The 26,661-nt window shown below is 49.9% G+C and overlaps 1 protein-coding gene and 1 pseudogene across 3 annotated transcripts in view; one reads left to right on the top strand and one right to left on the bottom strand.

Annotated features, from left to right (window-relative positions):
• Positions 1 to 669: 669 nt before the first annotated feature.
• On the top strand, positions 670 to 12,060 carry LOC126060278 (adaptin ear-binding coat-associated protein 1-like; annotated as a pseudogene).
• Positions 12,061 to 14,527: 2,467 nt separating this feature from the next.
• DCTN1 (dynactin subunit 1) overlaps positions 14,528 to 26,661 on the bottom strand; it is a 31,824-nt gene continuing 19,690 nt past the window's right edge. For all 3 annotated transcript variants that reach the window (XM_049856932.1, XM_049856933.1, XM_049856931.1), the window contains 24 exons: positions 24,786 to 24,977; positions 24,235 to 24,432; positions 23,874 to 24,078; positions 23,720 to 23,798; positions 23,434 to 23,593; positions 23,219 to 23,323; positions 22,831 to 23,022; positions 22,626 to 22,742; positions 22,253 to 22,405; positions 21,406 to 21,566; positions 20,917 to 21,085; positions 20,588 to 20,656; positions 20,321 to 20,383; positions 20,063 to 20,212; positions 19,745 to 19,906; positions 19,534 to 19,665; positions 19,214 to 19,339; positions 18,875 to 19,017; positions 18,442 to 18,608; positions 16,706 to 16,839; positions 16,403 to 16,595; positions 16,060 to 16,139; positions 15,408 to 15,497; positions 14,528 to 14,989 (listed from right to left, as the gene is read on the bottom strand). In XM_049856932.1, the coding sequence (XP_049712889.1) occupies positions 14,852 to 14,989; positions 15,408 to 15,497; positions 16,060 to 16,139; positions 16,403 to 16,595; positions 16,706 to 16,839; positions 18,442 to 18,608; positions 18,875 to 19,017; positions 19,214 to 19,339; positions 19,534 to 19,665; positions 19,745 to 19,906; positions 20,063 to 20,212; positions 20,321 to 20,383; positions 20,588 to 20,656; positions 20,917 to 21,085; positions 21,406 to 21,566; positions 22,253 to 22,405; positions 22,626 to 22,742; positions 22,831 to 23,022; positions 23,219 to 23,323; positions 23,434 to 23,593; positions 23,720 to 23,798; positions 23,874 to 24,078; positions 24,235 to 24,432; positions 24,786 to 24,977 (3,378 nt within the window). In that variant the 3' untranslated portion in view covers positions 14,528 to 14,851. The remainder of the gene's footprint in view (positions 14,990 to 15,407; positions 15,498 to 16,059; positions 16,140 to 16,402; positions 16,596 to 16,705; positions 16,840 to 18,441; positions 18,609 to 18,874; positions 19,018 to 19,213; positions 19,340 to 19,533; positions 19,666 to 19,744; positions 19,907 to 20,062; positions 20,213 to 20,320; positions 20,384 to 20,587; positions 20,657 to 20,916; positions 21,086 to 21,405; positions 21,567 to 22,252; positions 22,406 to 22,625; positions 22,743 to 22,830; positions 23,023 to 23,218; positions 23,324 to 23,433; positions 23,594 to 23,719; positions 23,799 to 23,873; positions 24,079 to 24,234; positions 24,433 to 24,785; positions 24,978 to 26,661) is intronic.

Below are 26,661 nucleotides of genomic sequence, written 5' to 3'. Positions count from 1 at the left end.
TAAAAATACACATACGTGTGTGTGTGTGTGTGTGTGTGTGTGTCTTGTTGGTTCTGCTTCTCTGGAGAATGCTGGCTAATGTTGTTGTATGCCTTTAAGTCCATTCTGACTCACAGCAACCCTGTAGGACAGGGTAGAACTGCCCCATAGGGTTTCCGAGGTTGTAATCTTTACTGAAGCAGACTGTCACATCTTTCTTCCGTGGAGCAGCTGGTGGGTTCGAACCACCAATCTTTCCGTTAGCAACTGAGCACTTAACCACTGCACCACCAGGGCTCCTTGACTAATACGTAGCCCCATAGAATACATTTTAAAAAGCAGTGAGAGATCATAAAGCTAAGGGCTCTGGGCTTCTCAGCCAGAATTTCAGCAAGGGCTGGGCGGCCCTTTCATTGGACAGCCAGTTGACCTCCAGGAGTCCTGACACACAAGAACTACACAGCCCGCACACCTAAGGAAAGAGAAAAAGGAGGAGCCCGTGTGAAATAACTCCCTGGCTCTTTGCCTAGTCCTTGCTCTTATTCCATAAGGACCCCAAGAACAAGATTCTCAGTAAAAGGATGCTTTCTTCAGTCCCGAAAGGTTAGTTGACACAGGGATTGATCTAAGTCCCATGTTTTCTCGACTCCTGCACTTTCCGAGAAGGTGTTGTAAATAGCCCTTACTGAAATGGAAGAAGCATCCAGCAGGCACAAGACCAACCTCTATAATTCCATGGCTCAAGAGCATGGGATTGAAGAGGAGCGGTAAGCCCTCTGTGCCAAGAACATTACTAGAAACAAATCTCACACCCTCACTTTGGAATTCTGACATTGCACAGACGCACACGCACATATACACTCCCTGCTTGCTGTTCAAAGCTACCCAAATGCTGAAGGAGAGGAAACTGGAGGTGGGGCCAGGGAGCACAGAACAGCAACACCACTGCAGGACAACTTCATCATTCTCTTACTTGTCTCTTACTGTGCTGGAATAGTTTACATTAACTTCAACAGTCAGATGGTCCCTTATCTGGCAGAGACCTTCAGCAACAACATCTCACCTGACCATCAGTGGGCTAGGGCTACTTGGTTTGTTCGCTCCCATCCCCAAACTAGAACTTACCACCGAGCTGTCACTCCATATATTTAAAACCCATTGTACTCACCTCAGTTAAGAGCTCGGCTGCTAACCAAAAGGTCAGCATTTTGAATCCACCAGCCACTCCTTGGAAACCCTATGGGGCAGTTCTACTCTGTCCTGTAGGGTAGCTATGAGTCAGAATCAACTCGAAGGCAATGGATTTGGTTTGGGTTTTTATACTCACCCCTAGAGCAGTGATCTGTTGCTCCTGGGCCCTGGAATCCAGTCCTGTTAGGGTGGGCCTTGCAGTCAGAACCCACCCACCTCTCCTGTTTTTCCCTCTGCTGTTAACATAGCTCCACCTCTATTGCCTCACCAGCCAACCATTTTAGAACCAAAAAGTCTTTGTCTATTCACAGACACTGTAAAAGTAACATTTGGTTTATGTTTTTTAATCTAAAGTCTGCAGTCTTCCATGGTTCTCATTGGCTTATCTAATCAGTATATCCGAGGGAGGTTTATGACTTGCCCTGTTTAGCTTGTCCAAGCACAAATGGGGTCAAGGCATTTACCAGGGGAGAACCAGCTCCTTTAAAACAGGCAATCCTCAGAAAAGATGTCAGACATCCTGCTTCTTTCCTCCATCGGCCTGAGATTAAGGATGGCATGCCACATCCCTCATCACCCCAGCTGTGGAAATCTCAAATCCTAACTCCTCAGAAAAAAATAACCAAAACCAAACCCACTGCCGTTGAGTCTATTCTGACACACAGCGATGCTATAGGACAGAGTAGAACTGCCCCATAGGGTTTCCAAGGCTGTAGTCTTTATGGAAGCAGACTACCACATATTTCTTCCGTAGAGCAGCTGGTGGGTTTGAACCACAGACCTTTCAGTTAGCAGCCAAGCACTTAATGACTGTGCCACCAAGGCTTCTCACAGAGAAGAATACTGAGAAGCAAAACAAAGTAGGCATTTGAAAAAACCGAACCCTGCAGGAGGATCTTTTATACTTTGTGATTTTTCTAAGTTTTGTGTTGACTTTTGGCTTCATTTCTGTTCATTCCTTTTATGAAAATGGGAAAGATAGGTTGAGTGAGAAATAAGTGGGGGAATAAGTGGGAGGAAGGAAGTTTGGAGGGAGGCAGGAAAAGAGAAGAGAAAGGCAATGAATGAGAAGTGAGGCGAAAAGAAAGAATCACCTGTGGACAGGAGGGAGGTACAGTGCCAGGGAGTGGGGAATAGAAGCATGCTGGGAAAGTCCCCAACGATCACAGCCATCTCCAGGCACCAGGCACTGTACTTGGTGCATACACGACTTCTTTCACAACAGTCTTGCAAGGAGAGCATTATCGTCCCCATCCTGCAGATATGGAAACTGAGGCTCAGGAAATATATTACTTGCCCATGGACTCGCAGTCATGGAAGGAAGAACATAAAAGATGAACTCGATCCCTCTTCTTCCACAGTCCCCTCTGTGGATTCTCTGAGTACGTCTTCAGTTCCATGTTTCAGGGTCCACCTTCCCTTTTGGAGTTCCTAGGTGGTGCAAATGGTTAAGCACCTGGTTGCTAACTGAAAGGTCAGTGGTTCTAGTCCACCCAGAGGTGCTTCAGAAGAAAGGCCTGGTGATCTACCTCTGAAAAATCAGGTATTGAAACTCTATAGAGTTCTACTCTGATACACATGGGGTCACCATGAATCATAGTTGATGGCAACTGGTTTACCTCACCTTTCAGGCAGGAAATTTAGCTTCTTGTTTAAAGCCTTGCTGTGCAATGGATGGGTTTTATATAGCCTTTCTCTCCATGGTCTTGTAACTCCCACCAAATGACTGGGTGGGGCTATGGAAATAACGTGCTTGTGGCCCACGAGGGGATTGGATAGCTTGCTAGTAATGCAAATAAAGTGCATGGCATCCTTGTGGGGTGTGGGACCATGCAAATAAGGTGTATGGAACCCTAATAAGGGAATTGGTCAGTTTTGCCATCCTGTTGTTGTTAGGTGTTGTCAAGTCAGTTCTGACTCATAGCGACCCTAGGTACCACAGAAAGAAACACTGCCCGGTCCTGGGCCATCCTCACAATGCTTGTTATACTTGAGCGCATTGTTGCAGCCACTGTGTCAATCCATCTTGTTGAGGGTCTTCCACTTTTCTGCTGACCTTCTACTTTACCAAGCATGATGTCCTTCTCCAGGGACTGATCCCACCAGACAACATGTCCAAAGTATGCAAGACGCAGTCTCACCATCCTTGCTTCTAAGGAGCATTCTGGTTGTACTTCTTCCAAGACAGACTTGTTCGTTCTTTTGGCAGTCCATGGCATATTCAACATTCTTCACCAATGCCACAATTCAAAGGCGTCAGTTCTTCTTGAGTCCTCCTTATTCATTGTACAGCTTTCGCATGCATATGATGTGATTGAAAATACCATGGCTTGGGTCAGGTGCAACTTAGTCTTCAAGGTGACATCTTTGCTTGTCCACACTTTAAAGAGGTCCTTTGCAGCAGATTTGCGCAATGCAATGCATCATTTGATTTTTTGACTGCTGCTTCCATGGGCGTTGATCATGGATCCAAGTAAATGACATGCTTGACAACTTCAATCTTTTCTCCATTTATCTTGATGTTGCTTATTGGTCCAGTTGTGAGAATTTTTGTTTTCTTTATGTTGAGGTATAATCCATACAGAAGGCTGTGGTCTTTGATCTTCATCAGTAAGTGCTTCAAGTCCTCTTCACTTTCAGCAAACAAGGTTGTGTCATCTGCATAACGCAGATTGTTAATGAGCCTTCCTCCAATTCTGATGCTCCGTTCTTCATGTAGTCCAGCTTCTCAGATTATTTGCTCAGCATACAGAGTGATAAGTATGGTGAAAGGATACAACCCTGATGCACACCTTTCCTAACTTTAAGCCACACAGTATCCCCTCGTTCTGTCCCAACAACTGCCTCTTGATCTATGTACAGGTTCCTCATGAGCACAATTAAGTGTTCTGGAATTCCCATTCTTCGCAATGTTATCCATAATTTGTTATGATTCACACAGTTGAATGCTTTGCATAGTCAATAAAACACAGGCAAACATCTTTCTGCAGTCTCTGCTTTCTGCTAGGATCCATCTGACATCAGCAATGATATCCCTGGTTTCACATCCTCTTCTAAATCTGTCCTGAATTTCTAGCAGTTCACTGTTGATGTACTGCTGCAGCCACTTTTGAATGATCTTCAGCAAAATTTTGCTTGTGTGTGATATTAATGATATTGTTTGATAATTTCGGCATTCAGTTGGATTACCTGTCTTGGGAATAGGCACAATTATGGTTCTTTTCCAGTCAATTGGCCAAGACGCCATCTTCCAAATTTCTTGACATAGACCACCAGCACTGCATCCATTTGTTGAAACATCTCAACTGGTATTCTGTCAATTCCTGGACCCTTGCTTTTCGCCATTCCCTTCAGTGCAGCTTGGAAATGACAGTAATAACAATAGTTTACAAGTGGATACATAGGTAGATATATATGTATGCTGATTAGGTGTGGGATGGCATATGGAAGTACATCCACTACCATATATAGGTTTGGCAGAGGATATTTCCACATACTTATTTGTATGTACTGCAAGTATATCCATGTATATAGTAGAGCATCCAAAAAACCAAAACCAAACCCACTGCTGTCGAGTCGATTCTGACTCATAGCGACCCTATAGGACAGAGTAGAGCTGCCCCGTAGAGTTTCCAAGGAGCACCTGGCAGATTCAAACTGCCAACCTTCTCGTTAGCACCTGTAGCACTTAACCACTATGCCACCAGGGTTTCCATATAGAGCATAAACCCAGTACGGGAGCAAAACTATGAAAACTCCTTGGCCATAACCAAACACCTTGAGGGACTGAATCACTGGGCTTGAGGGCTTAGGACCATAGTCTCAGGGGACATCTAGGTCAATTGGCATAACATAGTCCATAAAGACAATGTTCTACATCCTACTTTGGTAAGTAGCAACTGGGGTCTTAAAAGCTCTCCAGTGGCCATCTAAGATAGAACTAGTGGTCTCTTCCTGTCTGGAGCAAAGAAGAGTGAAGAAAATAAAAGACTCGAGGAAACAATTAGTCCAAAGGACAAATGGACCACACGAACCACAGTCTCCATTAGCCTGAGACCAGAAGAACTAGATGGTGCCCAGCTACCACTACTGACTGCTCTGATCAGGGTCACAAAAGAAGGTTCTGGACAGAGTGGGAGAAAAATGTAGAACAAAATTCAAATTCATAAAAAAGGCCAGATTTTCTGGTCTGATAGACACTGGTAGAACCTCTGAGACTATGGCCCTTAGACACCCTTCAAACCTGGAACTGAACCTACTCCCAGAGATCACCTTTCAGCCAAACAATAAACAGACCTATGAAGTGAAGAGTAACACCCATGAGGAACATGCTCCTCAGAATAATCAGCCACATGAGAACAAAAGGGCAGCATTTGCCCAACACCAACGTTCAGAACGCAGGAAGAGCCGGGGAAGTTGGGTGAATGGAAACAGGGAAACTGGTGAGGAAGTGGGTAGAATGCTGTCACATTGAGAGACTGCAACTAATGTCTCGAAACAAAATGTGTATAAATTGTTGAATGGGAAACTAATTTGCTTTGTGAACTTTTACCCAAACCACAATAAAATATTTAAAAAGTAAGAATATCCCTTCTGTACCATTTAATATTTTTGTTACTTTTAAAATAAATATTGCCCTCCTCTTTTCTTTATTTTTGAATTTGGAAATTTTTTAATTTAATCCTTTTATTTATAATATTTTTATCATTTTTAGGTGTAAAAATTCTCTTGAAAATAAAATACAGCTACACTTTTTACTCGTCATATTAGTTGTGATCACTGGTTTGTTTCATATTATTCCTGCCATCCTGTTTAATGTCTTATTTCTTTTTCCCTTTCCTTGACTTTTATAAGATAGATCCAGGTCTTCTTATTCCATTTTCCCCTCTAGTATTTCCTACATGCCATTTTTATTCCGCTTGAGGTTTCCCTTAAATAATTTTACCAAATATAAACCTTTCTGTATTTTTCATTAGAAGTTCTTTAGCGGTCCTTCTCACTCCCGCTGGTTTCTACCCAGTCAGGTTTTGTTTCATTTGGACATTTAGCTCATGATATTTTAGTTTTCGGTTTTCCTTTCATGCATAAATTTGAGGGTGGGTGTCACCCTGGGCTGGTGCAGAAGCAGGGATCAGGTTTGGGAGCTGAGGATTCTTCCTGATGGAGGAAATAGGGTGGGGAAGCTGCGTCTTGTTGTCCAGAGTCCACTGGGAGTTGGCTGGAGTACTGACTATTTCTCTGTCCAGCCCTAATGCCACATTAGCTATCACAAAGCACATTCTGTATTTACTTTGAGAGCCTTTCTGGCTTGCTGTAGGAGAACGGTCATTCAGCTGTTCTGTGTGAACCAAGGAAAAGGAAGGGAGGAGGGATGGGGAGCACAGCTCTGAAGTCCCCCAAGATCCAACTGTCACGAGTCCTGCTGTTGATCCCTGGTCCCACTGTCTCCAAGCCTGGGGGGTTTCCCACTCTACTGACATCTTTTCCCAGTGTTGGGATGCAGGTTTCCCAGCAAGTGTGACACAGTATAGCTAACTGGTGAAATCCAGTTCACATCTGCAACTCTAGTAGCAAGGGATTCAGGGAAAGAAGGTTTTTGTCTTTCCAATCTCTCCAATTAGGAGGGGGAAAAGGAGGTTAAGAGGGCCAATTCAAGAATCTACCGCAGGGCTTCTAGCTCCTTACCGATTTAATACAGCTGCATTTGGTTTCCCCATTGACTATTTTGCATTTGTTCTATAGAACAGAACCCAAGGTGGGAGAGTGAGAGGCACTGCTGACCCTAACTGTGCCCACCCCAGGGCATTTGGCCATGGCGAGGAGGCCAGCTCTGTAAGGGCGTGGCAGTGCCGTGAACCACATGGCGGGAGTAGGGTGGAGCAGCTGGACATCAGAGAAGTCTACCATGCTCCCGTCCCTGTTTCCCAGCACTGCTTTGGAGTTTTTCCCACCCCTACGTTTACATATACTTATATTTTCTTCTAGTTCTTTTCTGGTTTTGGCTTTTATATCTAAAAATTCAATCCATCTAGACTTTAATTGGGTGTATGGTGTAAGATAAGGATCTAACTTTATTATTTTTCCCAAATGTTATGCCATCATTTGTTATGTATCCTTTACCCATTGGCTTGAAATGCTACCTTTATCATATACTGAATGTTTCTGTGTGCCCGAGTCTGTCCTCAAACACCCTGGCAGCACGTCCTACGCTCAGTCTCATTTCCCCATCACCGGCTCAGCCCGCAGACCACTGTGTCCTCATGTCTGCCCCAACCACGTCACACACAGTTCTCATTATCAGACTTCTAATTACCAAAGTCAGGGGACACTTTCCAGTTCTCTTCTCGATGAATCTCTCTCTTGCATGTGACACTGTCGACAATTCTTTCCTTCTTGAAACACATGCCTCCCTTCTTTTAGGGTTGTTTTGTTGATGTGTTTGTTGCGTTTTAGTATATTTTGGAACTGCTGGGTCATTGGGTACGTGCATCTTCATCATTACTAAGTAAAGCCACCCTGTTTTTCAGAGTGGTTGCACCAGTTCACCTCCCCATCAGCAGGGTGAGTCTAACTGGATTAAGGACAAGAGTTAGATCTGGGATGTTCGGCTTCTCTGTCCCCTCTGGCATTTGCTGAATCCTCCTTTGTGCCCTCTTCTCACAGATCTCCTCTATTCAGTGAGATTGAGTCCTGCTGCTGGCCTAAGCCAACTCCACCACCATTACCATCCTCCCAACACAAACGGAGAGCTTCAAAAACTTAACTTCCTAAAAGCTTTGTTTTGCGTTTTTTTCCCTATTCCAAAATCACCAGTGGCTTCCTAGTATAATCCTTAAATTGGCTCTGAAGGTCTTCCCCAACCCAGCCTCCTCATGCCTTCACAGCCTCACCTGCCCAAGAGGGCAGACTTGAGTCCAGCCAAGAGGACTGTTATGGATTGAATTGTGTCCCCCAAAATATGTATTGAATTCCTCCTGGCCCTTGTACCTGTGGATGTATTCCTGTTTGTAAATAGGGTTTTTATGTTAATGAGGCCATCCCAGTGCAGGGTGGATCCTAAATCTAATCATGTCTGAGTTCTAAAAGAATATTACTGAACATTTTTATCAGAGATTCTACAGAAGAATCCTGATCAAAATGGGAAAATGCAGAACAGAATTTCAAATTCTCACAGAATCCAGACTTTCTGGAGTGATGGAGGCTGAAGGAACCCCTGAAACTATTGCCCTGAGACAATCTTTAAACCTTAAACCCCTGAAAGCTTCTTAAAATCAAACAATAGTGTCTCTTAACTAGTAAAGAATGCCTGCCTTGAGCATTGTGCTCTTTTAAGATCTATCTATATAGAATCAAACTGACAACAATAACTCGAAAGATTAGATAGGGAGCCCAGGGGACAGTGAGTTTATGTTAATGGAGGGGGGCACAACTCAGAAAAGCAGGGTGAGAATGGTTGCACAACTTGAAGAATGTAATCAATGTTACTGAATTGTACACGTAGGAACTGTTGAATTGGCGTATGTTTTGCTGTCTATATGTATATTCTCAACAGCAACAAATAAAATAAGTTCTTAAAAAAAAACAACAAACAGAATAGATACGGAGACATACACAGGAGAGAAAACAGACACCACGTGAAGATCTTCTACACTACAAGCCAGGGAATGCCAAGGAACCAAGGAAAGCCTGGGGCTACGGACAAGGAAGGAGTCAATATGGCTGAGACCATAATTTGGACTTCTAGCCTCCAGAACTGTTAAAAACTAAATTTCTGTTCTTTAAAGTCACCCCTTTTTGTTATTTGTGTTACAGCAGCACCATGTAACTGAGACAAGGACCCATCCTGCTGGTGGGAGTATAAAGCAGTACAACAACTGTTCAAAAGCAATGCAGCATTATTTAATAAAGGTGAAAATACACATACCGTATGACTCAGTGATTTCCCAATTTGTCATGGATTGAATTGTGTCCCCCCAAAATATGTGTCAACTTGGTTAGGCCATGATTCCCAGTATTGTGTGGTTGTCCTCCATTTTGTGATTGTAATGTTACGTTAAAGAGGATTAGGGTAAGGTTGTAACACCTTTACCCAGGTCACATCCCTAATCCAATGTACACGGAGTTTCCCTGGGGTGTGGCCTGCACCACCTTTTACCTTACAAAAGATAAAAAGGAAAGAGAAGCAAGCAGAGAGGGGGGACCTCGTACCACCAAGAAAGCAGTGCCGGGAGCAGAGCGCATCCTTTGAATCCGGGGTCCCTGTGAGGAGAAGCTCCTAGTCTGCGGGAAGATTGGTGAGAAAGCTGATGGTGAATAAAGCCTTCCCCTGGAGCTGACACCCTGAATTTGGACTTTTAGCCTACTTAACCATGAAGAAATGAATTTCTCTTTGTTAAATCCGCCTGTTATAGAGGCACTAAATGACTAAGACACACCTATAAGAATTTTGCGTATGTGTACCTGGGTGGTGCAAACAGTTAACGTGCTCAGCTGCTAACCAAAAGATTAAAAGTCCTAGTCCACCCAGAGCAACTTGGGAAGAAAGGCCTGACAATCTACTTGTGAAAAGTATCAGCCACTGAAAACCTTAGAGAGCACAGTTCTACTGTGACACACATGGGCTCACCATGAGTCAGGATCAACTCAATGGCAACCAGTTACCAGGGAAGATGAAAAAGGATATTTATATAGCATAATTTGTAGGTGCTTGAACCCGGAAGCAACGCTAATGTCCATTAAGAGCAGAATGGACAAGTAGGTTCTGGCCTCAGCACCTTTGTTCACTCTCCCACTTGGCCCTGGGTGGGCATGTTACATTTTCAGACAAGGTTATCTTCATTTACAATAGGATTCCAATACCTATTTCTCAAAGTAAGGAGCTAGCATTTTTCCTCCACTGAAAAGTGAATTTCCAATACCACTGTGTTAATATGCAGGAAAACGTTGTCTAACAAGTTGTGGTCATGATTTATCATTTTGTTAATCTAAGTGTTCTTTGTTGTTCTTTTAAAAAAAAGATGGGTTAAAAAGCAATTTGTCTTAGATTTTGTTCCCTGGGGCTTTGGAAAACAGAGTTTGATTTTCCAACTTGAAAGGCAAGTTGTGTTTACTCCATGATTTCAGATGCGGTGACAAAAGTTTGGTTCCACCTGTTGGTCCCTGCTCAATTGCTTGAATCAGCTTTGATTGCTGCAAGGATGACCTGTCCCAGGCTGGCCCTTTTCACTAAAATCAGGAGGGTCCCCTTCTGGCAAACAGGCATCATCTTGTACCTTCCACGGAAACTTGTTAGCCATTGCTGCAGCTGTGGGGCCACAGAATTTCCTTGGCCAATTATGTAAGCAACATAAAACTCCAATCTCTCAAACAGGAGGGTCTGCCGTATCTGAGCTACTTTGTCTTCTGGAAAGTTTCAAGGTTTGGTGGTCTGAGCGTTGGGCACTTGTCCCCTCACTTCTCTGGGAAGGGCAGGGGGAATTGGACCATATTTATATAGTTTTCAGGGTACATTAAATCAACTAAGTTAACTGTTTAACCATAAGTTCGCTATTGTTTAACCATTATTGTAACATTATGCAAAAAACACCAGAAATTTTCACTGATAAAAAATAAAAACCTAGCAATGCCATTCATGCCATCCCATCAATAGACTAACCACTACTTCATTCAGTATTTCACCCCTCCCCACTCCAACTGTTTTGGCCTACCTAGCTACTTCAATGGATGACTTCACAGAAATGGGATGCTTGGCTTCATCAAGATGGTGACCTTGATGGCCAGCCTCTCTGGTGTGGACCTGGGAATTAGTATCTCCTACAAGTTTCAGGCGATGTTGATGCTGCTGGTCAGGGACCATGCTTTGAGAGCCACTGCTCTAAATCCAACTAATAATTTACAGGGAATATAGGGGATGGAGGAACCTGTTAACACCATAGGGATGAATTTTTTTTTTTTTTTAATTCAGACTCTAATAGTTCTTTCAACAAATAAATTATGAAGAAAAAAGAAAAAAAGAACCTGGAGATTAAAGAAGACTTAAGAAAGAAAAAAGCCAAGATGGTGACCCAGTCAGAGTACAAGTCAGCCTCTGCGTGAAACTAGATGTCAGCGTCCCCCAGATTCTGCCCCGGGTGCCCAATGGTGACTACAGGCCATCTGTCAGGAAACCAGGCCAGCATCATTGGGCTGGTCATCTCCAAATCACTTCAAAAGGTGCGATTGCTTATATAAACATCAAGTATCAAAGGAGCTCTTTGCTCAGGCACCAATAGAACAATATTCTGGCATTGCTGAGAAGACAGTGACAGATTCCAACTTCTATTTTGTAACCAAATCCAGGATGGCACTAGGCATAGTGCTTTCATTGTCACTAGCCTCATAAATTAGGGTGATGTCTTCAACTTTAATATCTTTTTCTAAGATCGCTTCAAGTGGGTAAAGCAGGTATCAAGATGTCCAAAGAATCTCAGGAACCAGACACTCATCCCACGTAGTACCTGGGCTTCAAGGGAGAACAGACCATCAAGCTGACTAACGGGACCATTATGACCAAGAAGAGAAGTGACTGCAAGCCCAGGACTGCAGGGACTGGAGACATAGGTGTGCTTACACTCCCACCTGAAGAAGTCACTACTCCTCCACGGTCCTCTGCTTTTGCCACCAGCAATCACGTCAGCCCACCACCCATGAAAAATCTAACCATGGAAGTGGTGATACAGTTATCTTTTTAAGCAGGGGTTCTCCTGCTCCTGTCACATCGCCAGCACCAGCTCCGTGGGCAATGATTTGGGAGACTTTAACACTACATCCCGCTCTGTTCCAAACCAGGCACCACAGCCATCCTACAGAGTCCAGCACTGGCAGGACATGAAGGACAGACTTGAAGAATAAAAGTGAACTTGAGCTTATCAATCTTCAAGAGAAGTTGGAAACTCCTTCCCTCCCCAGAAGTAAAATCTTTTCCATAGCTTCCCCATGGCATTCAAGCTGGCTTACGTCCATTCCTTTTGTAGTTACTTGCTATGCAGCCAAGAGAGTGCCGTCTCCTGCACAATAACAAGGCGGGAAATGGAGGGTCTTATCATACTTGTATGGAGCCATGGTGGTGCAGTATTTAAGCATTTAGCTGCTAACCAAAAGGTCAGCAGTTCAAATCCACCAGCCACTCCTCGGAAACCCTACGGGGCAGTTCTCTGTCCTACAGGGTTGCTGTAAGTTGGAATCGACTCGACTCGATGGCAGTGGGCTTTGGGTATTTTTGGATCATCCTTGTGGCTAACTAGGCAGGGCCCAACAGGCCAGTGTCTATTTGAGGAGGAAATAGTCTCTAATATCTGCAAAATTCTTCTCCGCCTTTCAAATTCCTTAACTTATTTCAGTCATTTCACGACTGTGTGTTTCTATGTGAAGTCCCACATAGCAATTTCAGGGAAGGAAAAAACCTTGCTACTTTGTTCTCCACTATGCCAAGTCTCTGAAAATGGACACACTGGCCTCAGTGTTAAAGGGTTGTGTTAGAGACACCTCCACTGTTCTGTTTGCTGAAAAGTGCAACATCTTTGACCAGCGGTTGTGGCTTAGATGAAGGAAGTTCAAGGAGCTGTTCTAAGTTATATTCTAGAGAAATGTTTACCTTCTCCATCCAGTTGCAGCTTTTAAAGCAAGGCATTACTTTGTATTTGCCCCCATTATTTAACCTAAAGTCAAAGGATTTAGAGTTTTTAACCCAGTCTGTTTTTTTTTTTTTGTGGAGCAGAGTGCAGTGTGAAAGCACTCAGCTCTTGTCCAGTACCCATGTTGCATTGCTGCCTGGTCCCTTTCCATAAACATTTCTTTTTCAACCCATGTAGCTCTTCGGGAGAAAGGTGCTACTACATCTATCGTCATTTATGAAGTTGGAAAGTCACAGCTTCAGCAATCTGACAGGTTTCCCAAAGTGAAGGCTTTGACACCAACCACCCAGAGTCGCTCATAAGCAAGTTGTTCTCCCACCACTTTTCTCTCCCTCTACCCCACCTCTGCTTAGACAATGCTGCAGAGAGAGCTCCCCTTCTCAGCTGAGTGGGCACATCTATTTGGTCTGTTGAGGAAGAAAGGAAAGGATATCATTTCTTTCCTTAGTACTTATTTGGATGCCTACACCCTGAAGGAAATCCTTATACCTAGTTTCAAAACATTCTTTCTCCTTGGCTTCTGTCTTAGCTCCTCCTAACTTTGGGTCCCCATTTTTTTTCAGTGCACTCCCCTCCCAGGCAGTTCTATCTTGCAGGGCCGTGGCAGGACATCTTTAAATCCTAACAGAAAACCCTAAAAGGAAAATCCATAAATCACCAGTGACTAAGTACTGAGAGCCAATGTGCTCACTCCTCCTCCATGGTGTGTTCTTTGTACTCTCAAAATGATAATTATAAAGTACCTAAAGCAAATGCTGAATTGCTGCGATGATGGTCATTTAATATGTGTGTGTTTTGGGGGTGGGGAGATCGTAGGCCTCCTCTGCTGAGCTCCAGGCCCAAGTGGATCCAACTGCCCCCCAGACACTCTCCCAGGCACCTCAAACTCATGTCCAAAACAGAGCTCATTGTTCTCCCAAACTTGAGCCGTTCTCCTGTGCTTTTGCAGAGACAGAGATGGAAGACACCCTAAAAGAACTCTCAGTCTGTCTAAAAGAGGAGACAGATAAGCTAACTAACAATCACAATGGAAAGATAGTTGATGACAGAAAGCAGGGCAGGAGGAGCCCGTACTGAAGAAGAGAGCCTACCACGCGCAGGGAACTGTGCGGTATCTCACTAAGTCTTCGTAACAACCTTGGAAGGTACCAGTATTCTCATCTGCAGTTGAGAAAACAGACCAGACAGAAACCTGAAGGAGCTCCTCAGGTGAAACTCATTTGTAGCAGGGTTTGGTAACAGCTTTCGTGCCCTCTATCCTTTCTCACTGGTCTGCTGCTTCGGTTTTCCTGTGCTGTTTACTAAAGGTTCCTTCTGAGGGGCCCCAAGTCTTGCGTGGAGACTCTGGCCAGTGTGGCAGAAAGTCAGTGGGGGTGGCGACTGCATCATGACCCCAGCTCCGAAAAGTGGACTGAAGAGTGGTCAGTGCAGGCAGCAGAGGTGACACAGTCTCCAGCCCTCCTAACTCCAAAAATGAACACAGGTGCCTAGCCCTTGGGTTAGCCCTCCCCCTTGCTCAGAGTCATTTGCTGCACATGATTTTAAGCGACACAGCATTCCACTGGCCAGTACAGAGAAGGGCTCTCAAATGTGACACAGCCCATGCTTCCCCAGCATCCCTTCTCCTCCACTCCAGGCCTGAGCCAGATGGCCTGAGTCCCACTCCCAGCACCACACAGGAAGCATTGAAGCAGAAGTTGCTTTAATCAAAGGGTGAAGTCCTCAGTCAGGGAGGGGGACCTCACTCAACCTTTGGCGGTGGGGCCTCAGCCTGCCCCCCACATGCCCTGAGGCCCCTCAGGAAAGAGGGAGCAGCTGAACAGCAAATTCTGGCAGAAGCCAGGGAATGGGAGAACCTGGGGTGGGGGCACTGGCGGGATGGGGCGAAGGTGAAGGGCAGAGGAACAGCTTGACACACATGGTTCTACCTGGGGGCTGGCTGAGGTGGCTCTGCATTGGGCAGAGCGGCACCCGGAGAGCTGAGAAAGGGACAGCAGTGGCCGGAGGGCTCAGGAGATGAGGCGGCCGTGAAGCCGGCGCAGCTGCTCCTGGGTCAGCACCAGCCGGTGTCGCTGTCCAAGGCCAGCTGCACATGAGAAGGTCACTTTGCCCACGTAGACTGTGTCTTCCTGCTGCTCCTCCTTGGCCTGGGGGGTACGACAGGGACAGGACCCCAGGTCGGGCTCACTGAGGCCGTGGGCCACTGCTGGGGTGTCTGGACACTGAGGCCTAGGCAGTCCTGGGAGACTATGGTTTTTGGGCTCCTAGGCTAGGGTGACCACGTTTTCCAATAAAAACTGGGTATACAGTCTGACAAGAGAGCTTTGGGACTCTCTGGATGTTAAGTCATGGAAGATGTTGTTTAGATGCTAAAATATTGGAATTTGTAGAGGCATTGCACATATTTTTTTAGTTATTTGCAAGTAAGGCCTAGCCAGATAATCCAGGGTGTGCAGTTGTTGGGCCTGAGCCCCCAGAGATCCCTTCAAATCTGGGGAGGAAGGCAGGAAGGACCCACCTGAGCCCTCCATACTGTCCCGTCCCCCTCCCCATGTACTCCCTTACCCTGAGGAAGGCTGAGGAAGGGAAGGTGGCAAAGTCAGTGGGGACTGTGGCTCCAGGGCGCTGAGATACCGTCTCCTTGAAGACCTCATCCTGAGGGGAAGACAGAACCAAGAGTTCATGGAGAGGACCCCCACACCTGGCACAATACTCTCAGGTCTCAAAGAGCACAAACACCAGGGGAGCAATGACTCAGCCCTCTCTACTCCCACGCTATTGTTCTCACCTCCAACACCAATGCCACCCCAACATTGCTCCTTACTTTACAAAGCCTTCTTACCCTTTAATGCCCAACTCAGATTCTACCCTTTAAGGCCCAACTCAGATTCTATAGCCTCTGGAAAGCCATCCTCCCATCCTATCCGAAAGTGATCTCAGCTCTGACAGAAGTTGCGGCCCACGCCACATATTCTACAATGACCCTATCTCATCTCATTTGGTTGATGAGAACTTGCCTTCTGTCTGCACCTAGATTGTGAGCTCCCAAGGCAGGAGCCCTGCCTTCCCTTCCACCTCCTCCCCAGTGTGCCCTTTCGTGCAGGGCAGGGCCAGAGAACCCTGGAAGTGCCCGTGGAAACGAACGTGCTAAGGGCTGCACCAGGCAACACTCCACAGCACACTCTGTAGGGTGAGGAAGGGCAGGGTCTGAGCTGACCTTGAGCTTCTCGATGGTGTCACTTAGGGACTTGAGCTGAGCCACCTGCTCCAGGAGCTGGGCCGATGGGCTCTTGGCAGCTGTGGGGAGGGAAGGCTGGTGAGGCCCACCAAGGCTAAGGCAGGCAGCTGCACAGGATTAAGGGTCAGGAGTACAGGTTCCGGGCCCCCTTCTGGAGGAGGCACTTAAGAGAGTGGGTGAATCCAGCAAACTCAACCCTAAAGCCAAAGAACACTGGAGACAGGGCTTCTACGGTGTGGGGACTATACAGGCAGGGGCTAAAGCCTGAAGCAGGCAGAGGGGTGGGGTGTGTTACTCATCTCAGAAGCTGCTGGGTCCCTACCGGGGCTGGTGCGGGTGATGTCTACCACGTGGGTGTGCGTGCTCAGCTGATTCAGTGTCTCCAGCAGCTGGCTGGTCTTACGATAGAGTGCTCCAGCTACTATATCACCGCCAGGGCCTTCGTGAGGTGGGAGGGACACCTTTGCCACATGCAAAGGGGGTAGGGCTGCCAAGGCTGCCTTCATCTGGGCTCCCTGTTAGGGAAGAAAGAGGGTTGGTGACAGAAGTGATAGAAGACCGCTGCCATCTGTCACCAACAGGCAGGTATGCTTTGCCTACCCCACCTTCTCCAAGGCTCCCTCACCTTGAGGACGCTGTTCTCATGCTGGAGCTGGGAGATGTGCAGCCTCATGGCAGAGATTTGCTGAAGCAGCAGTGGTGAGTCCTTCACCAGGCCTGGGCCTGCCACGGAGCCCGGAGCCTGCCCAGGGGCTCCTGCTGTGGGAGCCACAACCACTGTCATTGGCCCGGTGGAGAGGGTCAAAGGTGGGCCCCACCACTGTTCCTCCCCTCTCCTCAGCCTCCCCTCCAATACTGTCCTGGTCACTCCCCCACCCCGAGTCCCAGCAGCCCTAGCAACCCCGGCCAGGGTGAGTCTCTACCTCGCTGCTGTTCTTCTGTGCTCGGGAGAGCCCACGGGAAAGCAGGGAGAGAGCAGAGAGGAGTTAGGTGACTAGAGGGCAAGGGGAACACAGCAGAGGGACCCTGGACACCATCCACAGGAAATCCCTCTCCTGATTATCACACCACCTTCTCTAGCCAGACCCTTCCTCTGCCCCACCCTTAGCGGAGAACAGATCCAGATAAAAGACAGGAAAAGAGGAGTGAGGCCAGGAGACAGGGAGAAGTGTGGAGAGGAGCGGGAGCCAGGTGTGTACCCTGGAGGAAGCTTGTGGCCTGAGGCTGCTCCTGCCTTCCTGCCTCAGACTCCATCTCCAAGAAGGGCACAGACGGCTCCCAGGGGCCCCAGTCTGCCTGCACCCCTAGCGCTCACCACCACCAAAGTTTAAGCTGAGGCTGCAGATGCATTCCCTTGCCCTGAGGTTTCCCACTGCTCGGAGGCCAAAGGCCTCCTTTTGGTGGGAATTTCCATACACACGGAACCAGTGTTTGTTTAGAGCCTGTGCTGAGACAATACAATGTGGTAATTCTGGACACTCCCCTGAGGAACACAGAGCTGTCTGTACCACAGCAGTCTAAAGCCAAGAAAGTACTTGGTCACCTCCTGAGATCAGAGGCACTGGTGACCGGAGCTTTAATGAGACCAAGAGCCCAAGTGAGACCAGCTGACCAGATCCAGGAGCAGCAGGGGCAGTCTAGAAACCTTGAGGGTTTGGTTTCACTCCAGGGCAAGGAGTTTGTCTTTTGGAAGTGGGAAGGGTAAGTAAGAAACAGAAGAGAACAGAAAACAAACTAAGGGCAGATGAGAACCAAGTAGGCAGTGGCCACCTCCATGGTCAAGAAATCGGGCCCTACAGCCAGAAAAGCTTCAGGTAATGAATCCTGACCACACTGGGCCCAGGCAGAGGTCAGAGCATAAGCCCCAGATGAAACTGGGAGAATTCGGCATAGAGAGGGTCAGGGTTCCTGAGCCCATAACCTAAAGCCCAGACTGAACAAAGCTGTTCTCCTCCAAAGACCAGGTATTACAATGTAGGGACAGCAAGTACCCGACAGCTTAGGAGAAGCCATTGAATTCCATGGGGAAAACGCAGAGGCCACGCAGGGGAGCAATCAAGAGCTGGCAGGCAAGGTGAATGCCCCAGCAGAAGGAGCCCAGCTATTGAGCCTCTGGGATATCTAACTAGGGTCTCACTTGGTCATTATTCTGAGCTTCCTGACAACCTGGTAAGCCCCTGCCAGGGTCAGAGGGTAAGAGGAAGACACAGTGAAAGCTGGCACACACTGAAACAGAGCAACCACATTCCCGGCTGAACAGCCGGGGAACAGGGAGGAGGGGGCAGAAGTCAAACTGAAGCCGTGGACAGGAGGGCCATTCACTCTCCTCTGGGCCGGTTCTGCCTGTCCCTTTGTACTCACCACCAGCGATGCCAGAAACGAGGGTAGCTATGCCTGAGGGAGGGGGTCCCCGGAGCCCCTCGATGGTGCGCTTGGACTGGCTGTTCAGTCGCAGCTTTAGCTCCGCCTTCTCTGCTTCCAGCTGGTCGATGTCAGCCTGGAGAGCATCCATCGTCTCCTCAAATTCTCTGTGAAGAGATACTGGGTTTGCTCAGTGTCCCCTCCTCAAAGTCCCACCCTTACTTTTCAGAGGCCAGTCCAGAGAGGTCCATGCAGCAGCCCTGCTGGGGAGGAGGCTAGGGCTACGCTGGCTCAAATGAGGAGGACACAAAGGGGTTGACAGTGGGGGAGGACAATGGAATCTGCTCCCCTGTGGGAGGGCCTGGGTTAGGAGGCAGAGAGCCTCCAGCTGCAGGAAGGGTTGGGTAGTCTGGCCCCGAGGAAGGTGCCTGACTTCTCCTTCTTCCGCAGCAGCGCCTGGGTCTCCTCTAGCCGAGTCTGGACTCTGTCGATCCGCTCGTCCGCATCTTTGGCAGCACTGTCCAGCTTCTTCTCCAGGAGGCTGAGCCGTACATTGGCCTCACTCAGTTCTTCTCCCTGGTTGGAGACAGACAGCTTCTAGCTCCCTCACATCCTCTCACGGCCCAGGGGATTGGAGCTCCCTGAGAGCTCCCCCAGATCTCCTATAACCACAGGCCCCACCTCTCCTCTCACTCCCTGACCCAATCTCAGTCCCATTTCCCACACTCATTGCTGCCTGTACCCCCAGATCCTGGGTCTACCCTCCCCTCACCTTGATCTTGAGTGACTTCTTCAGCTCCTTGATAACCGTCTCTCGATCTTCGAGCTTCAAGCCCAGGCCTTCAGCATCCGTGATCTCGGCACGAAGGGCAGCGGCCCGCAGCTCAACCGGGGGAGGCTAAGTGTTGGGGTGGGGCAGAGGGCGAGGTTGGGGAGAGAAGATCACCAAAGTGCTCCTTTCCAGGGAGATCTGGTCGTTGGGAAAATCTTTTTCTTGCCTCCTAGGCAGGACAGTGCTATCCGGATCCTCCCTTCCTACCTCCCAGCCCTCCCACAACCAGCAGCAGCTCTGCTTCCAGGGCTTCCCACCACCTTGCTGGGGGGCCGCTCGGCGTCGTACTCCCCCTCCTGCATGGCTGTGGCCAGCTTGTTCATTGTGCTGATGAGGACGCTGCACGACTGGCGCAGACACTCATAGGGGGTGCTAGAGGAGCTCCCGTAGATCTGCAGAACCAAGAGCCATCATGAAAGCCCCCACCAGCCACCTGCCTCCCCCCGCTTCTGCGCAGCCATCCAGGCCCACCTGCTCATTTGCTTTGAAAGCCAGCTCCTCCAGGGTAGCTACAGGCAGCCCCTCGTTCTCTGCCAGCGGGGCAATGAGCTGGGCGGCAGCAGCTGCCACCTCCTGCAGCACGGCCACCACCCACGTCAGGTGTTTCCTGCAGTCTAGGAGTGTGTCAGATACCTGTGCAACAGGCCAGAGTCAGGAGGCCACCCTGGGGCCAGTGCCACAGCTCCCAGTTACCCCCAAACTATTCTCGCCCCCTGACCAGGTCCTCATGTGCTAGGCCCCTCCTGGTTCTACCCTGCTTCCCTCCCTTTCCCGCTCGCAGCCCTAAACCTGTGCTCCAAAGGCCACAGCAGCTGGAATCCCAGGAGCATCCGTCCCTGGCATCCGCCTCCGGATCTTCTTACAGAACTGGCGGGTGTCGCTGCACGATGTTTCCAGGTCCCGGAGCAGGAGGGCGATATCTGAAGCCTCCTGCCCACTCTGCTCAGAGAAGAGGAAATGGAGGGGGAGCCAAGTCAGCATTAAGGCTGGGGTGACAGGCTAGGGACTAGGCAAGGGACATTCACACAGATCTAGATGTGCTCTCACTTGCAGAAAGGCACGCAGCCGTCCCACCTCCACGCTCATGCAGTCCAGGGCACTCTGGGTGAACTGTCAGGACAGAAGCATGTGCTCATCAGCCCCCATCACAAGCCCCTCTTCGTCTCTAAGAAGTCCCCACCCTCTGCTGACCCTATACACAGTGGTTCTTTGGCTTCCCTGATGTGGTCTTGGTGGGCCTGTCCTGGGCTTGTGTGATACCCCTTTGGGGCCTGATGTCTATAGGGGGCTCAACCATTGGCCCAGACACTTCACCTTAATGTGGTCGGCCAGCTGCATGGTACAGTCCTCAGGCTGTTCGGCAAGGTGGATGCTATACAGATGCTGAGGAGGATGACAAAGAAACAGCCTTTAGGTCCTGGGAGGGTAGACAGCTCTTCCCAAACTACAGCTTCAGCCCAGTCAGCACGGGACTCCAGAGGTACAAGGGAATGTGAGGCCCCCGAGCAGCTGTGTCATGAGGCAAGTCCATCTAAGAACACACCAGGCCCCAAGCCACCAGTATGGGGCACAATCTTGGGTGCACTGGCACTAGCCCCCATCAGGAGCTCCCTCTGGCCCCTGCCTGAATTCCCGCCCCAGACCTGGTAGTACTTGATGGCCTTGGTGAGAGGCTCCACGTTAACTGTCTCGTCCAGCTGATCCTTGTGCAGCAGCTCAATGAGGAAATCCAAGGAGCGCTCATGGGCACTCATCTCAGGGTACAGGCTACCCACCTTCTTATACACATCCACACCACACTGAGAGAGGGCACTGGAGGCAGAGAAGGACTCTGTAAGGCTGCGGTCAGCCTAGGCCCAGAGCCCACCAAAAGAAAAATCCAAACAACAACAAAAAAAACCAAACTCATTGCCGTCGAGTCAATTCCGACTCATAGCGATTCTATAAGACAGAGTAGAACTGCTCCATAGAGTTTCCAAGGGGCGCCTGGTCGATTCTAACTGCTGACCTTTTGGTTGGCAGCTGTAGCGCTTAACCATTCTGCCACCAGTGTTTCCAGGGCCTGCCAGGCAATTTCAATGCCAGCCAGTCTAAGACCCACGGCCCTGGCATAGGGGTTGGGCATCACTCACTGCTCGTAGCGGTGTAGTGTGGCCTGCAGCAGGCTCAGCGAGTACACCAGCCCAGCAGCAAAACTGAGCTGTTCCCCCGCAGCTCCTCGCAGCCCAGGCCGCTCTGAACAGTTTTCACTTAGTTCAAACTTCTCCTGGGCCTGTTTCCGGATCAACTCGGCCTGTGAGAAGAAGCACCAGGGACCTGGGACTCAGAGCAGAGGCATGGGGAACAAAGACTCGGAAATACAGGACATAGAGCCTAACAACAGGGCATAGCGTGGACACGTGGGAGAAAGACAGAAACAGCTCTTGGATGGGAAGGGGGTCTCACGTGGGGAAAGGGTAATGGTATGATTATGATGACTGTGAGGATTTAGGACGTGGGAATGAAAGGGCGCTGTGAGCAGCTGTTCCTACTTTCTCCTCCATGGAGAATGCTAGCCTGTCAGTCGTTCCCCCCGGTAACTCCTAGCCACCTTCTGGGTCTCAGCTCAAATATTATTTCTGAAGTGACCCTCCCTCCCAATCTAAGTTAGATCCCCAACTGTGCCCCCTCAAAGAAGCTGCCTCTCTTTCATGACACGCAATTTGTTATACAAATGAAATTCACCAGTGGCGGTGGCTTCGTTGGCTGTGTTCCTCCACTATGTCCTAAACTCTCTGCAGGCAGGGAGCACTGAACTGCTGCCTTCTATCAGCGTCCTCAATGCCTGGTTGGTGGCTTCGCTGGCTGTGTTCCTCTACTACGTCCTAAACTCTCTGCAGGCAGGGAACACTGAACTGCTGCCTTCTATCAGCGTCCTCAATGCCTGGCTCACAACGAGCTCAGCAGACTCCTCCTGAACTTGTAACTATTTGGCCATACCTTGCAAATGAGACGGGGCATGAGCAGCAGCACCAGGACACAGTCATGGTCCCCACCTGGCCGAAGGAAGCTGTCGGGCATGAAGGCTGTCAGCAGGGACATGTGCCGGTTGGCCTGGGCCACCTCCATCTGCCTCAACTCCATCTCAATTGCCTGTGAGGTGGAGAGGGAGCAGGGCTCTCAGCCAGGGTGGAGAAAGCCCTAGAACCACCAGACTTTGCTCCACCAGGTCCCTTGCTTCCGGGACAAGGCCAGGCAGGAGTCTTCCAAACCACTACATAAAGTGCCTCCTCCCTGAGAAATCTGAAGCCCAGAACCCCACACCTGGCCAGCTCCCCAGCACACCCCACTCGGGCCCAGCCACTCTCCCAACCTTAGCATGGGCCTTAGTCTCAGCAAACTTGATTTTGAAGTCAAAAGTCTCTGGAGGTGGCTGCTGCTGCCTTTCCACAGATGCTTCCTGCTGGTTTGTCAGCTCCCGATTCACATCCTGGGAGCAGAGACGAGCAGTGAGGCACAGCTGGGTCACAAAGGAGCCCTGGCATGATCGTGGCTGGACGCACAGGGTGGGCAAGCACCTGTAGGTGGGCAGTCAGCTGGCGGTATTTCTTGATGGTTTGCTGGTAGTCTGCAACTGTCTCCTGGGCTGCCTCCACGCGTTTCTGGGCCTCGCGCACCCGGGCACCTGCCATGTCCAGCTGCTCCCGCAGCTCCAGTTCTGTCTCACGCGCGTTCTCCTGTAGCTCATCATTCATCTCATTCATTGCTTCCTGGGCGGTCACAAGGGAATTGGAGGCAAAGGAAAGGTAGGGTCAGGGGGGCAGGTGGGTCCACTTACCACACACCCTGCTCAAATGTCAGGGGTGATATGTCAGTCCATCCCTTGGCAGGTCCCTTCCAAATACTGCCCCTTGTAATGTCGGAAATCTAGACACGCTCCATCAGCCTCTGAAGTGCTTCTCTTACCAAGTCCCCCACGGTCTCTCTCAACTCCCGCACTTTCTCTTCCAGATTCAGGTTCCGGTCTGTCAGCATCTCCACCATCTCCTCGGCTCCCAGAGCAGCATCCACCTGCATTACAGGAGGGGAGCAAGGGGAAGGGCTGCTGAAAGGTGCCCAGAAGAGGCGGCATCAAGGAGAGTTACAGGAGGGAACTGGGCAAGGGGCCAGGCTCCCCACACCTGCTCCTTAAGCTCATCAATGGTGCTCTCTGCCTGGCTCAGCTCCTCCTGTAGACGCTCTCGCTGTTGCCTCACAACTTCCAACTCTTGGTTCTTCTTTTCCATGAGTTTCTGGAGCTTCACATGCTCCTGCTTCTCTGAGGAAGAAAGATCCCGCATCCTGTGGGGAAGTAGCAGAGAGATGGCTAAGGGCATGTGTCAGACTCATTGGGTGATGATGGTGCCCTAACACATTTGGAGACAAGGAGAGGGAGCTCCAGAGCCAAGCAGTGGAGCAGGGCCCTACCTCACCAGGGCATCCTTTAGGCGGGCATTCTGCTCCTCGAGCTGCTTGAGCTGGTAACTGGACGCAGCCCCATCTGAGCCTGAGGAAGACCATTAATACTTTCAGACATGGTCCTGACCCCACCACGTGCCCTCAGTGGCTCCTGGCCCCTTACCCTTCTCTTCAATCTCAGCCTTGAGGATCTCTAAGTCAGTGGTGAGCTCGTCCACCCGCTCCTTCAGTGCCTCCACCTCCTGCTGCAAGGATTCAGCCCGCTCTTCAGCCATCTCCTTGTCCAGAGTGGCCATCTCGATGGCATCGGCAGTGTCAGCCATCTCCTCCATGTAGCGCTCCTTTGCCTCCAGCGCCTCCTTGGCTTCCTGAGGATGGGATGAAGGTCAGTGGGGGTACGCCCAGAGATGCCCCATGCCGCCCTTTCTCACTGATGTTCCAGGCTCCAGCTCCAGTCTAGTTTCTGGTACACTACCGTGGGTCTCTTAGCCTCACCAATCGCCCCACTTCATCCCGAGCCCCACCTTCCGCGCCTCCTTGAGGCGCCGCTGCAGGTCCGCCTGCTGCTCCTGCATTTTGCTCTTCCATTCCTGCACCTGCTCCAACTGGATCTTGTGTTTCTCCAGCTCTTTCAGCTTTGCCTTGTCTTCTGCCCGTTTCAGACGCAGGGTCTCCAGCTTCTCCTCCAGATCCCGCACCTGGGCTCGCAGCCCCTCCTCCTCCTGTGAAGGAGAGGTCCCTCTGTCTGTGCACAGCCTAGCCCTCCTCCCCACCAAGGCTGAGCTGTAGCAGAGAGGACAGGAATGTGGGCAAATGCCGCCCCAGTCCCAGGGCCAGAAGCAAGTGGCATACAAACATGTGAGAGGAAACTACGGCACAGAAGAAGACAGCGTGGAAAAAGGGCAGAAAAGGAGAGGGAAGCTCACTTGGTGGCAGGACACCCACAGCTATGTCCCCATCCTTCCGGGTCCACATTCTGGGTCTCCCCCAAGCCCAGAAAATTTCCAAGACGCCGCCAGGGATCATAGGCCCCTTTGTGTCTCAGTTGTCCCTTACCCCCAATCCCAATCCTTACCTTGGAGGGGGACAGAAGTGGGGGGGCTGCTCCAGGGGAGGTGAGGACCGGCGTGGGGATGATGGGTGCTGCCAGCGGAGTCTGAGCTGGGGTGCTGGGCTCGCTGCTGCTCAGCTCACCTGCAGATGCTGAGCCAGAGGGGCCCAGGGAGCTACTGGCCCCAGCCACCCCAGTGCTGGCTGGGCGAGTGGGCTAGTCAGAGAAGGAGGAGCAGACCAGAAAGTGTACAGGGATGGGGGTGGTGAAAGGGGGGAAACATAAGAATATGGCAAGGGAAGAAAACAGAGAAGGGTAAAGGCAGAAAGAGTATCAAAGCACAGAGAAGAGAGACACAGTGAAGGGAAGGGGAAAAACGACAGTCAGTGAGATAGTGACAAAAGACGGGGGGTGGGGAGGGAGGAGAGGGAGGCAGAGGAGAGAGGGAGGAAGGGTGGGGGGAAGACATAGATTATAAGACTCTCCTCTTGGCACTGACCCCACATTTCTCCCAGCTCTGGCACTACCCCCTTAGAGTGGCATCAGTCCCTTACTTCCCAAAACTCCCCTCCCTGACCCACTTGTGATCACTGTAGCAATTTCCTAATACTCCCTGTCCCATCTTGCTGTGGGCCTGTGCCCGCCTCCCCCAGAGGGAAAAAGTGTCTCAGTGTCATTCCCAGAGAGAAAGAATACAGTGGGGTTTGTTCTCCGGCTGTCACGTTCCCAGACAAGGCTGGGCTAAAAGCGTCTATGGGGTGTGGTCAAGCTTCTACCCCTGCTAGGCCCTTCCCTACTCTTTGGGAGTCAAGTTTAATCTCCCTCACGCGGTCCATTTCAGGAGACCCCATAGGTAAAAAGGCCAGGGTGACAGCTGTATCCCTCCTTCCCTAGCCCTCCACTTTGGAAGTTCCTCCCTCCTTCCCTTCCAAGGCTCAGAGCTCCTCTTTCCCCATCACCAAATAGATGGCCATCAGAAGTGCTGCCTGCAAGGTCAGTACGGCCAACCCTTCTGTCATCTCCTTTCCCCAAAACAAAGGGGCTCTCATCAGGCAAAGCACTCCAGGGGTTCTAGCTGCTAGACCCCTATGGGGCTGGGGTGGGTGGCAGACAGGCCTGCCCAGTGCTCTCTCTGGCAATGCTGAGCCCTGCAACTCTCTCGGGGGTGACGCCCAGATACCATGCACTATCCACAGACACCCCCTCTACCCCAAGTCTTACACAGACACACCTAACTTTTCATCCCCCAACATTTACACTGCCAGGTTCTTCTTCATTTCTCTTCCAGTCCCTCCCACAAAACTGATCAAAATTCCCTTTTTCAAGAAAGCCTACCTTGGTTAATCACAACCCCTCTCGGCTCTCTTTTGTCCTCAAGCTACTGGCTCAGACAGCCTCCTAAGGGCCTGCAGTCATTTTCCCAGGAGAGGCCTGTGCTGGGCTCCAGTGCCCCCGCCCCCAAAGAGAACCCAGGAGTCACAGTGGCCAACTTTGACTTGCTCATGCACACACACACACACGCTGAAATGCACATGTACGCTCAGCAGTGGCTTGCACAGAGGCCTGTTTTTTCTCACCTTGGGCCGCCGAGTTGTGGTCTGCACAGGCAACAGGAGCCAGAGGAGGAGAGGTAGTCGGAAAAAAGTGTAATGGCAGAAAGACAGACAGCAAAAGGGACAGCAATGAGAGCAGAAGTAACAACAGAAATGGGGCTGCGGTTACGCGTCCCTCCCACCATTCCATCATCTTCTCCCTCCAGTGAGCCCCCTTATTCCTGTTCCAGGAACCCAGAACTCCTGTTTCCTTTGGTTCCTGCTCCCATTTTTGCCTAACCCTTCCCGGCCTCACCCCTTCTGACACTCTAGAAATCCCAGAAGGCTCTGTCTCCTAGGCCGAGCCA

The sequence above is a fragment of the Elephas maximus genome, chromosome 17 (assembly GCF_024166365.1).
Source record: "Elephas maximus indicus isolate mEleMax1 chromosome 17, mEleMax1 primary haplotype, whole genome shotgun sequence".
In the NCBI taxonomy this organism is placed as follows: Eukaryota; Metazoa; Chordata; class Mammalia; order Proboscidea; family Elephantidae; genus Elephas; species Elephas maximus.
This window is presented reverse-complemented; position numbering and strand designations above follow the sequence as displayed.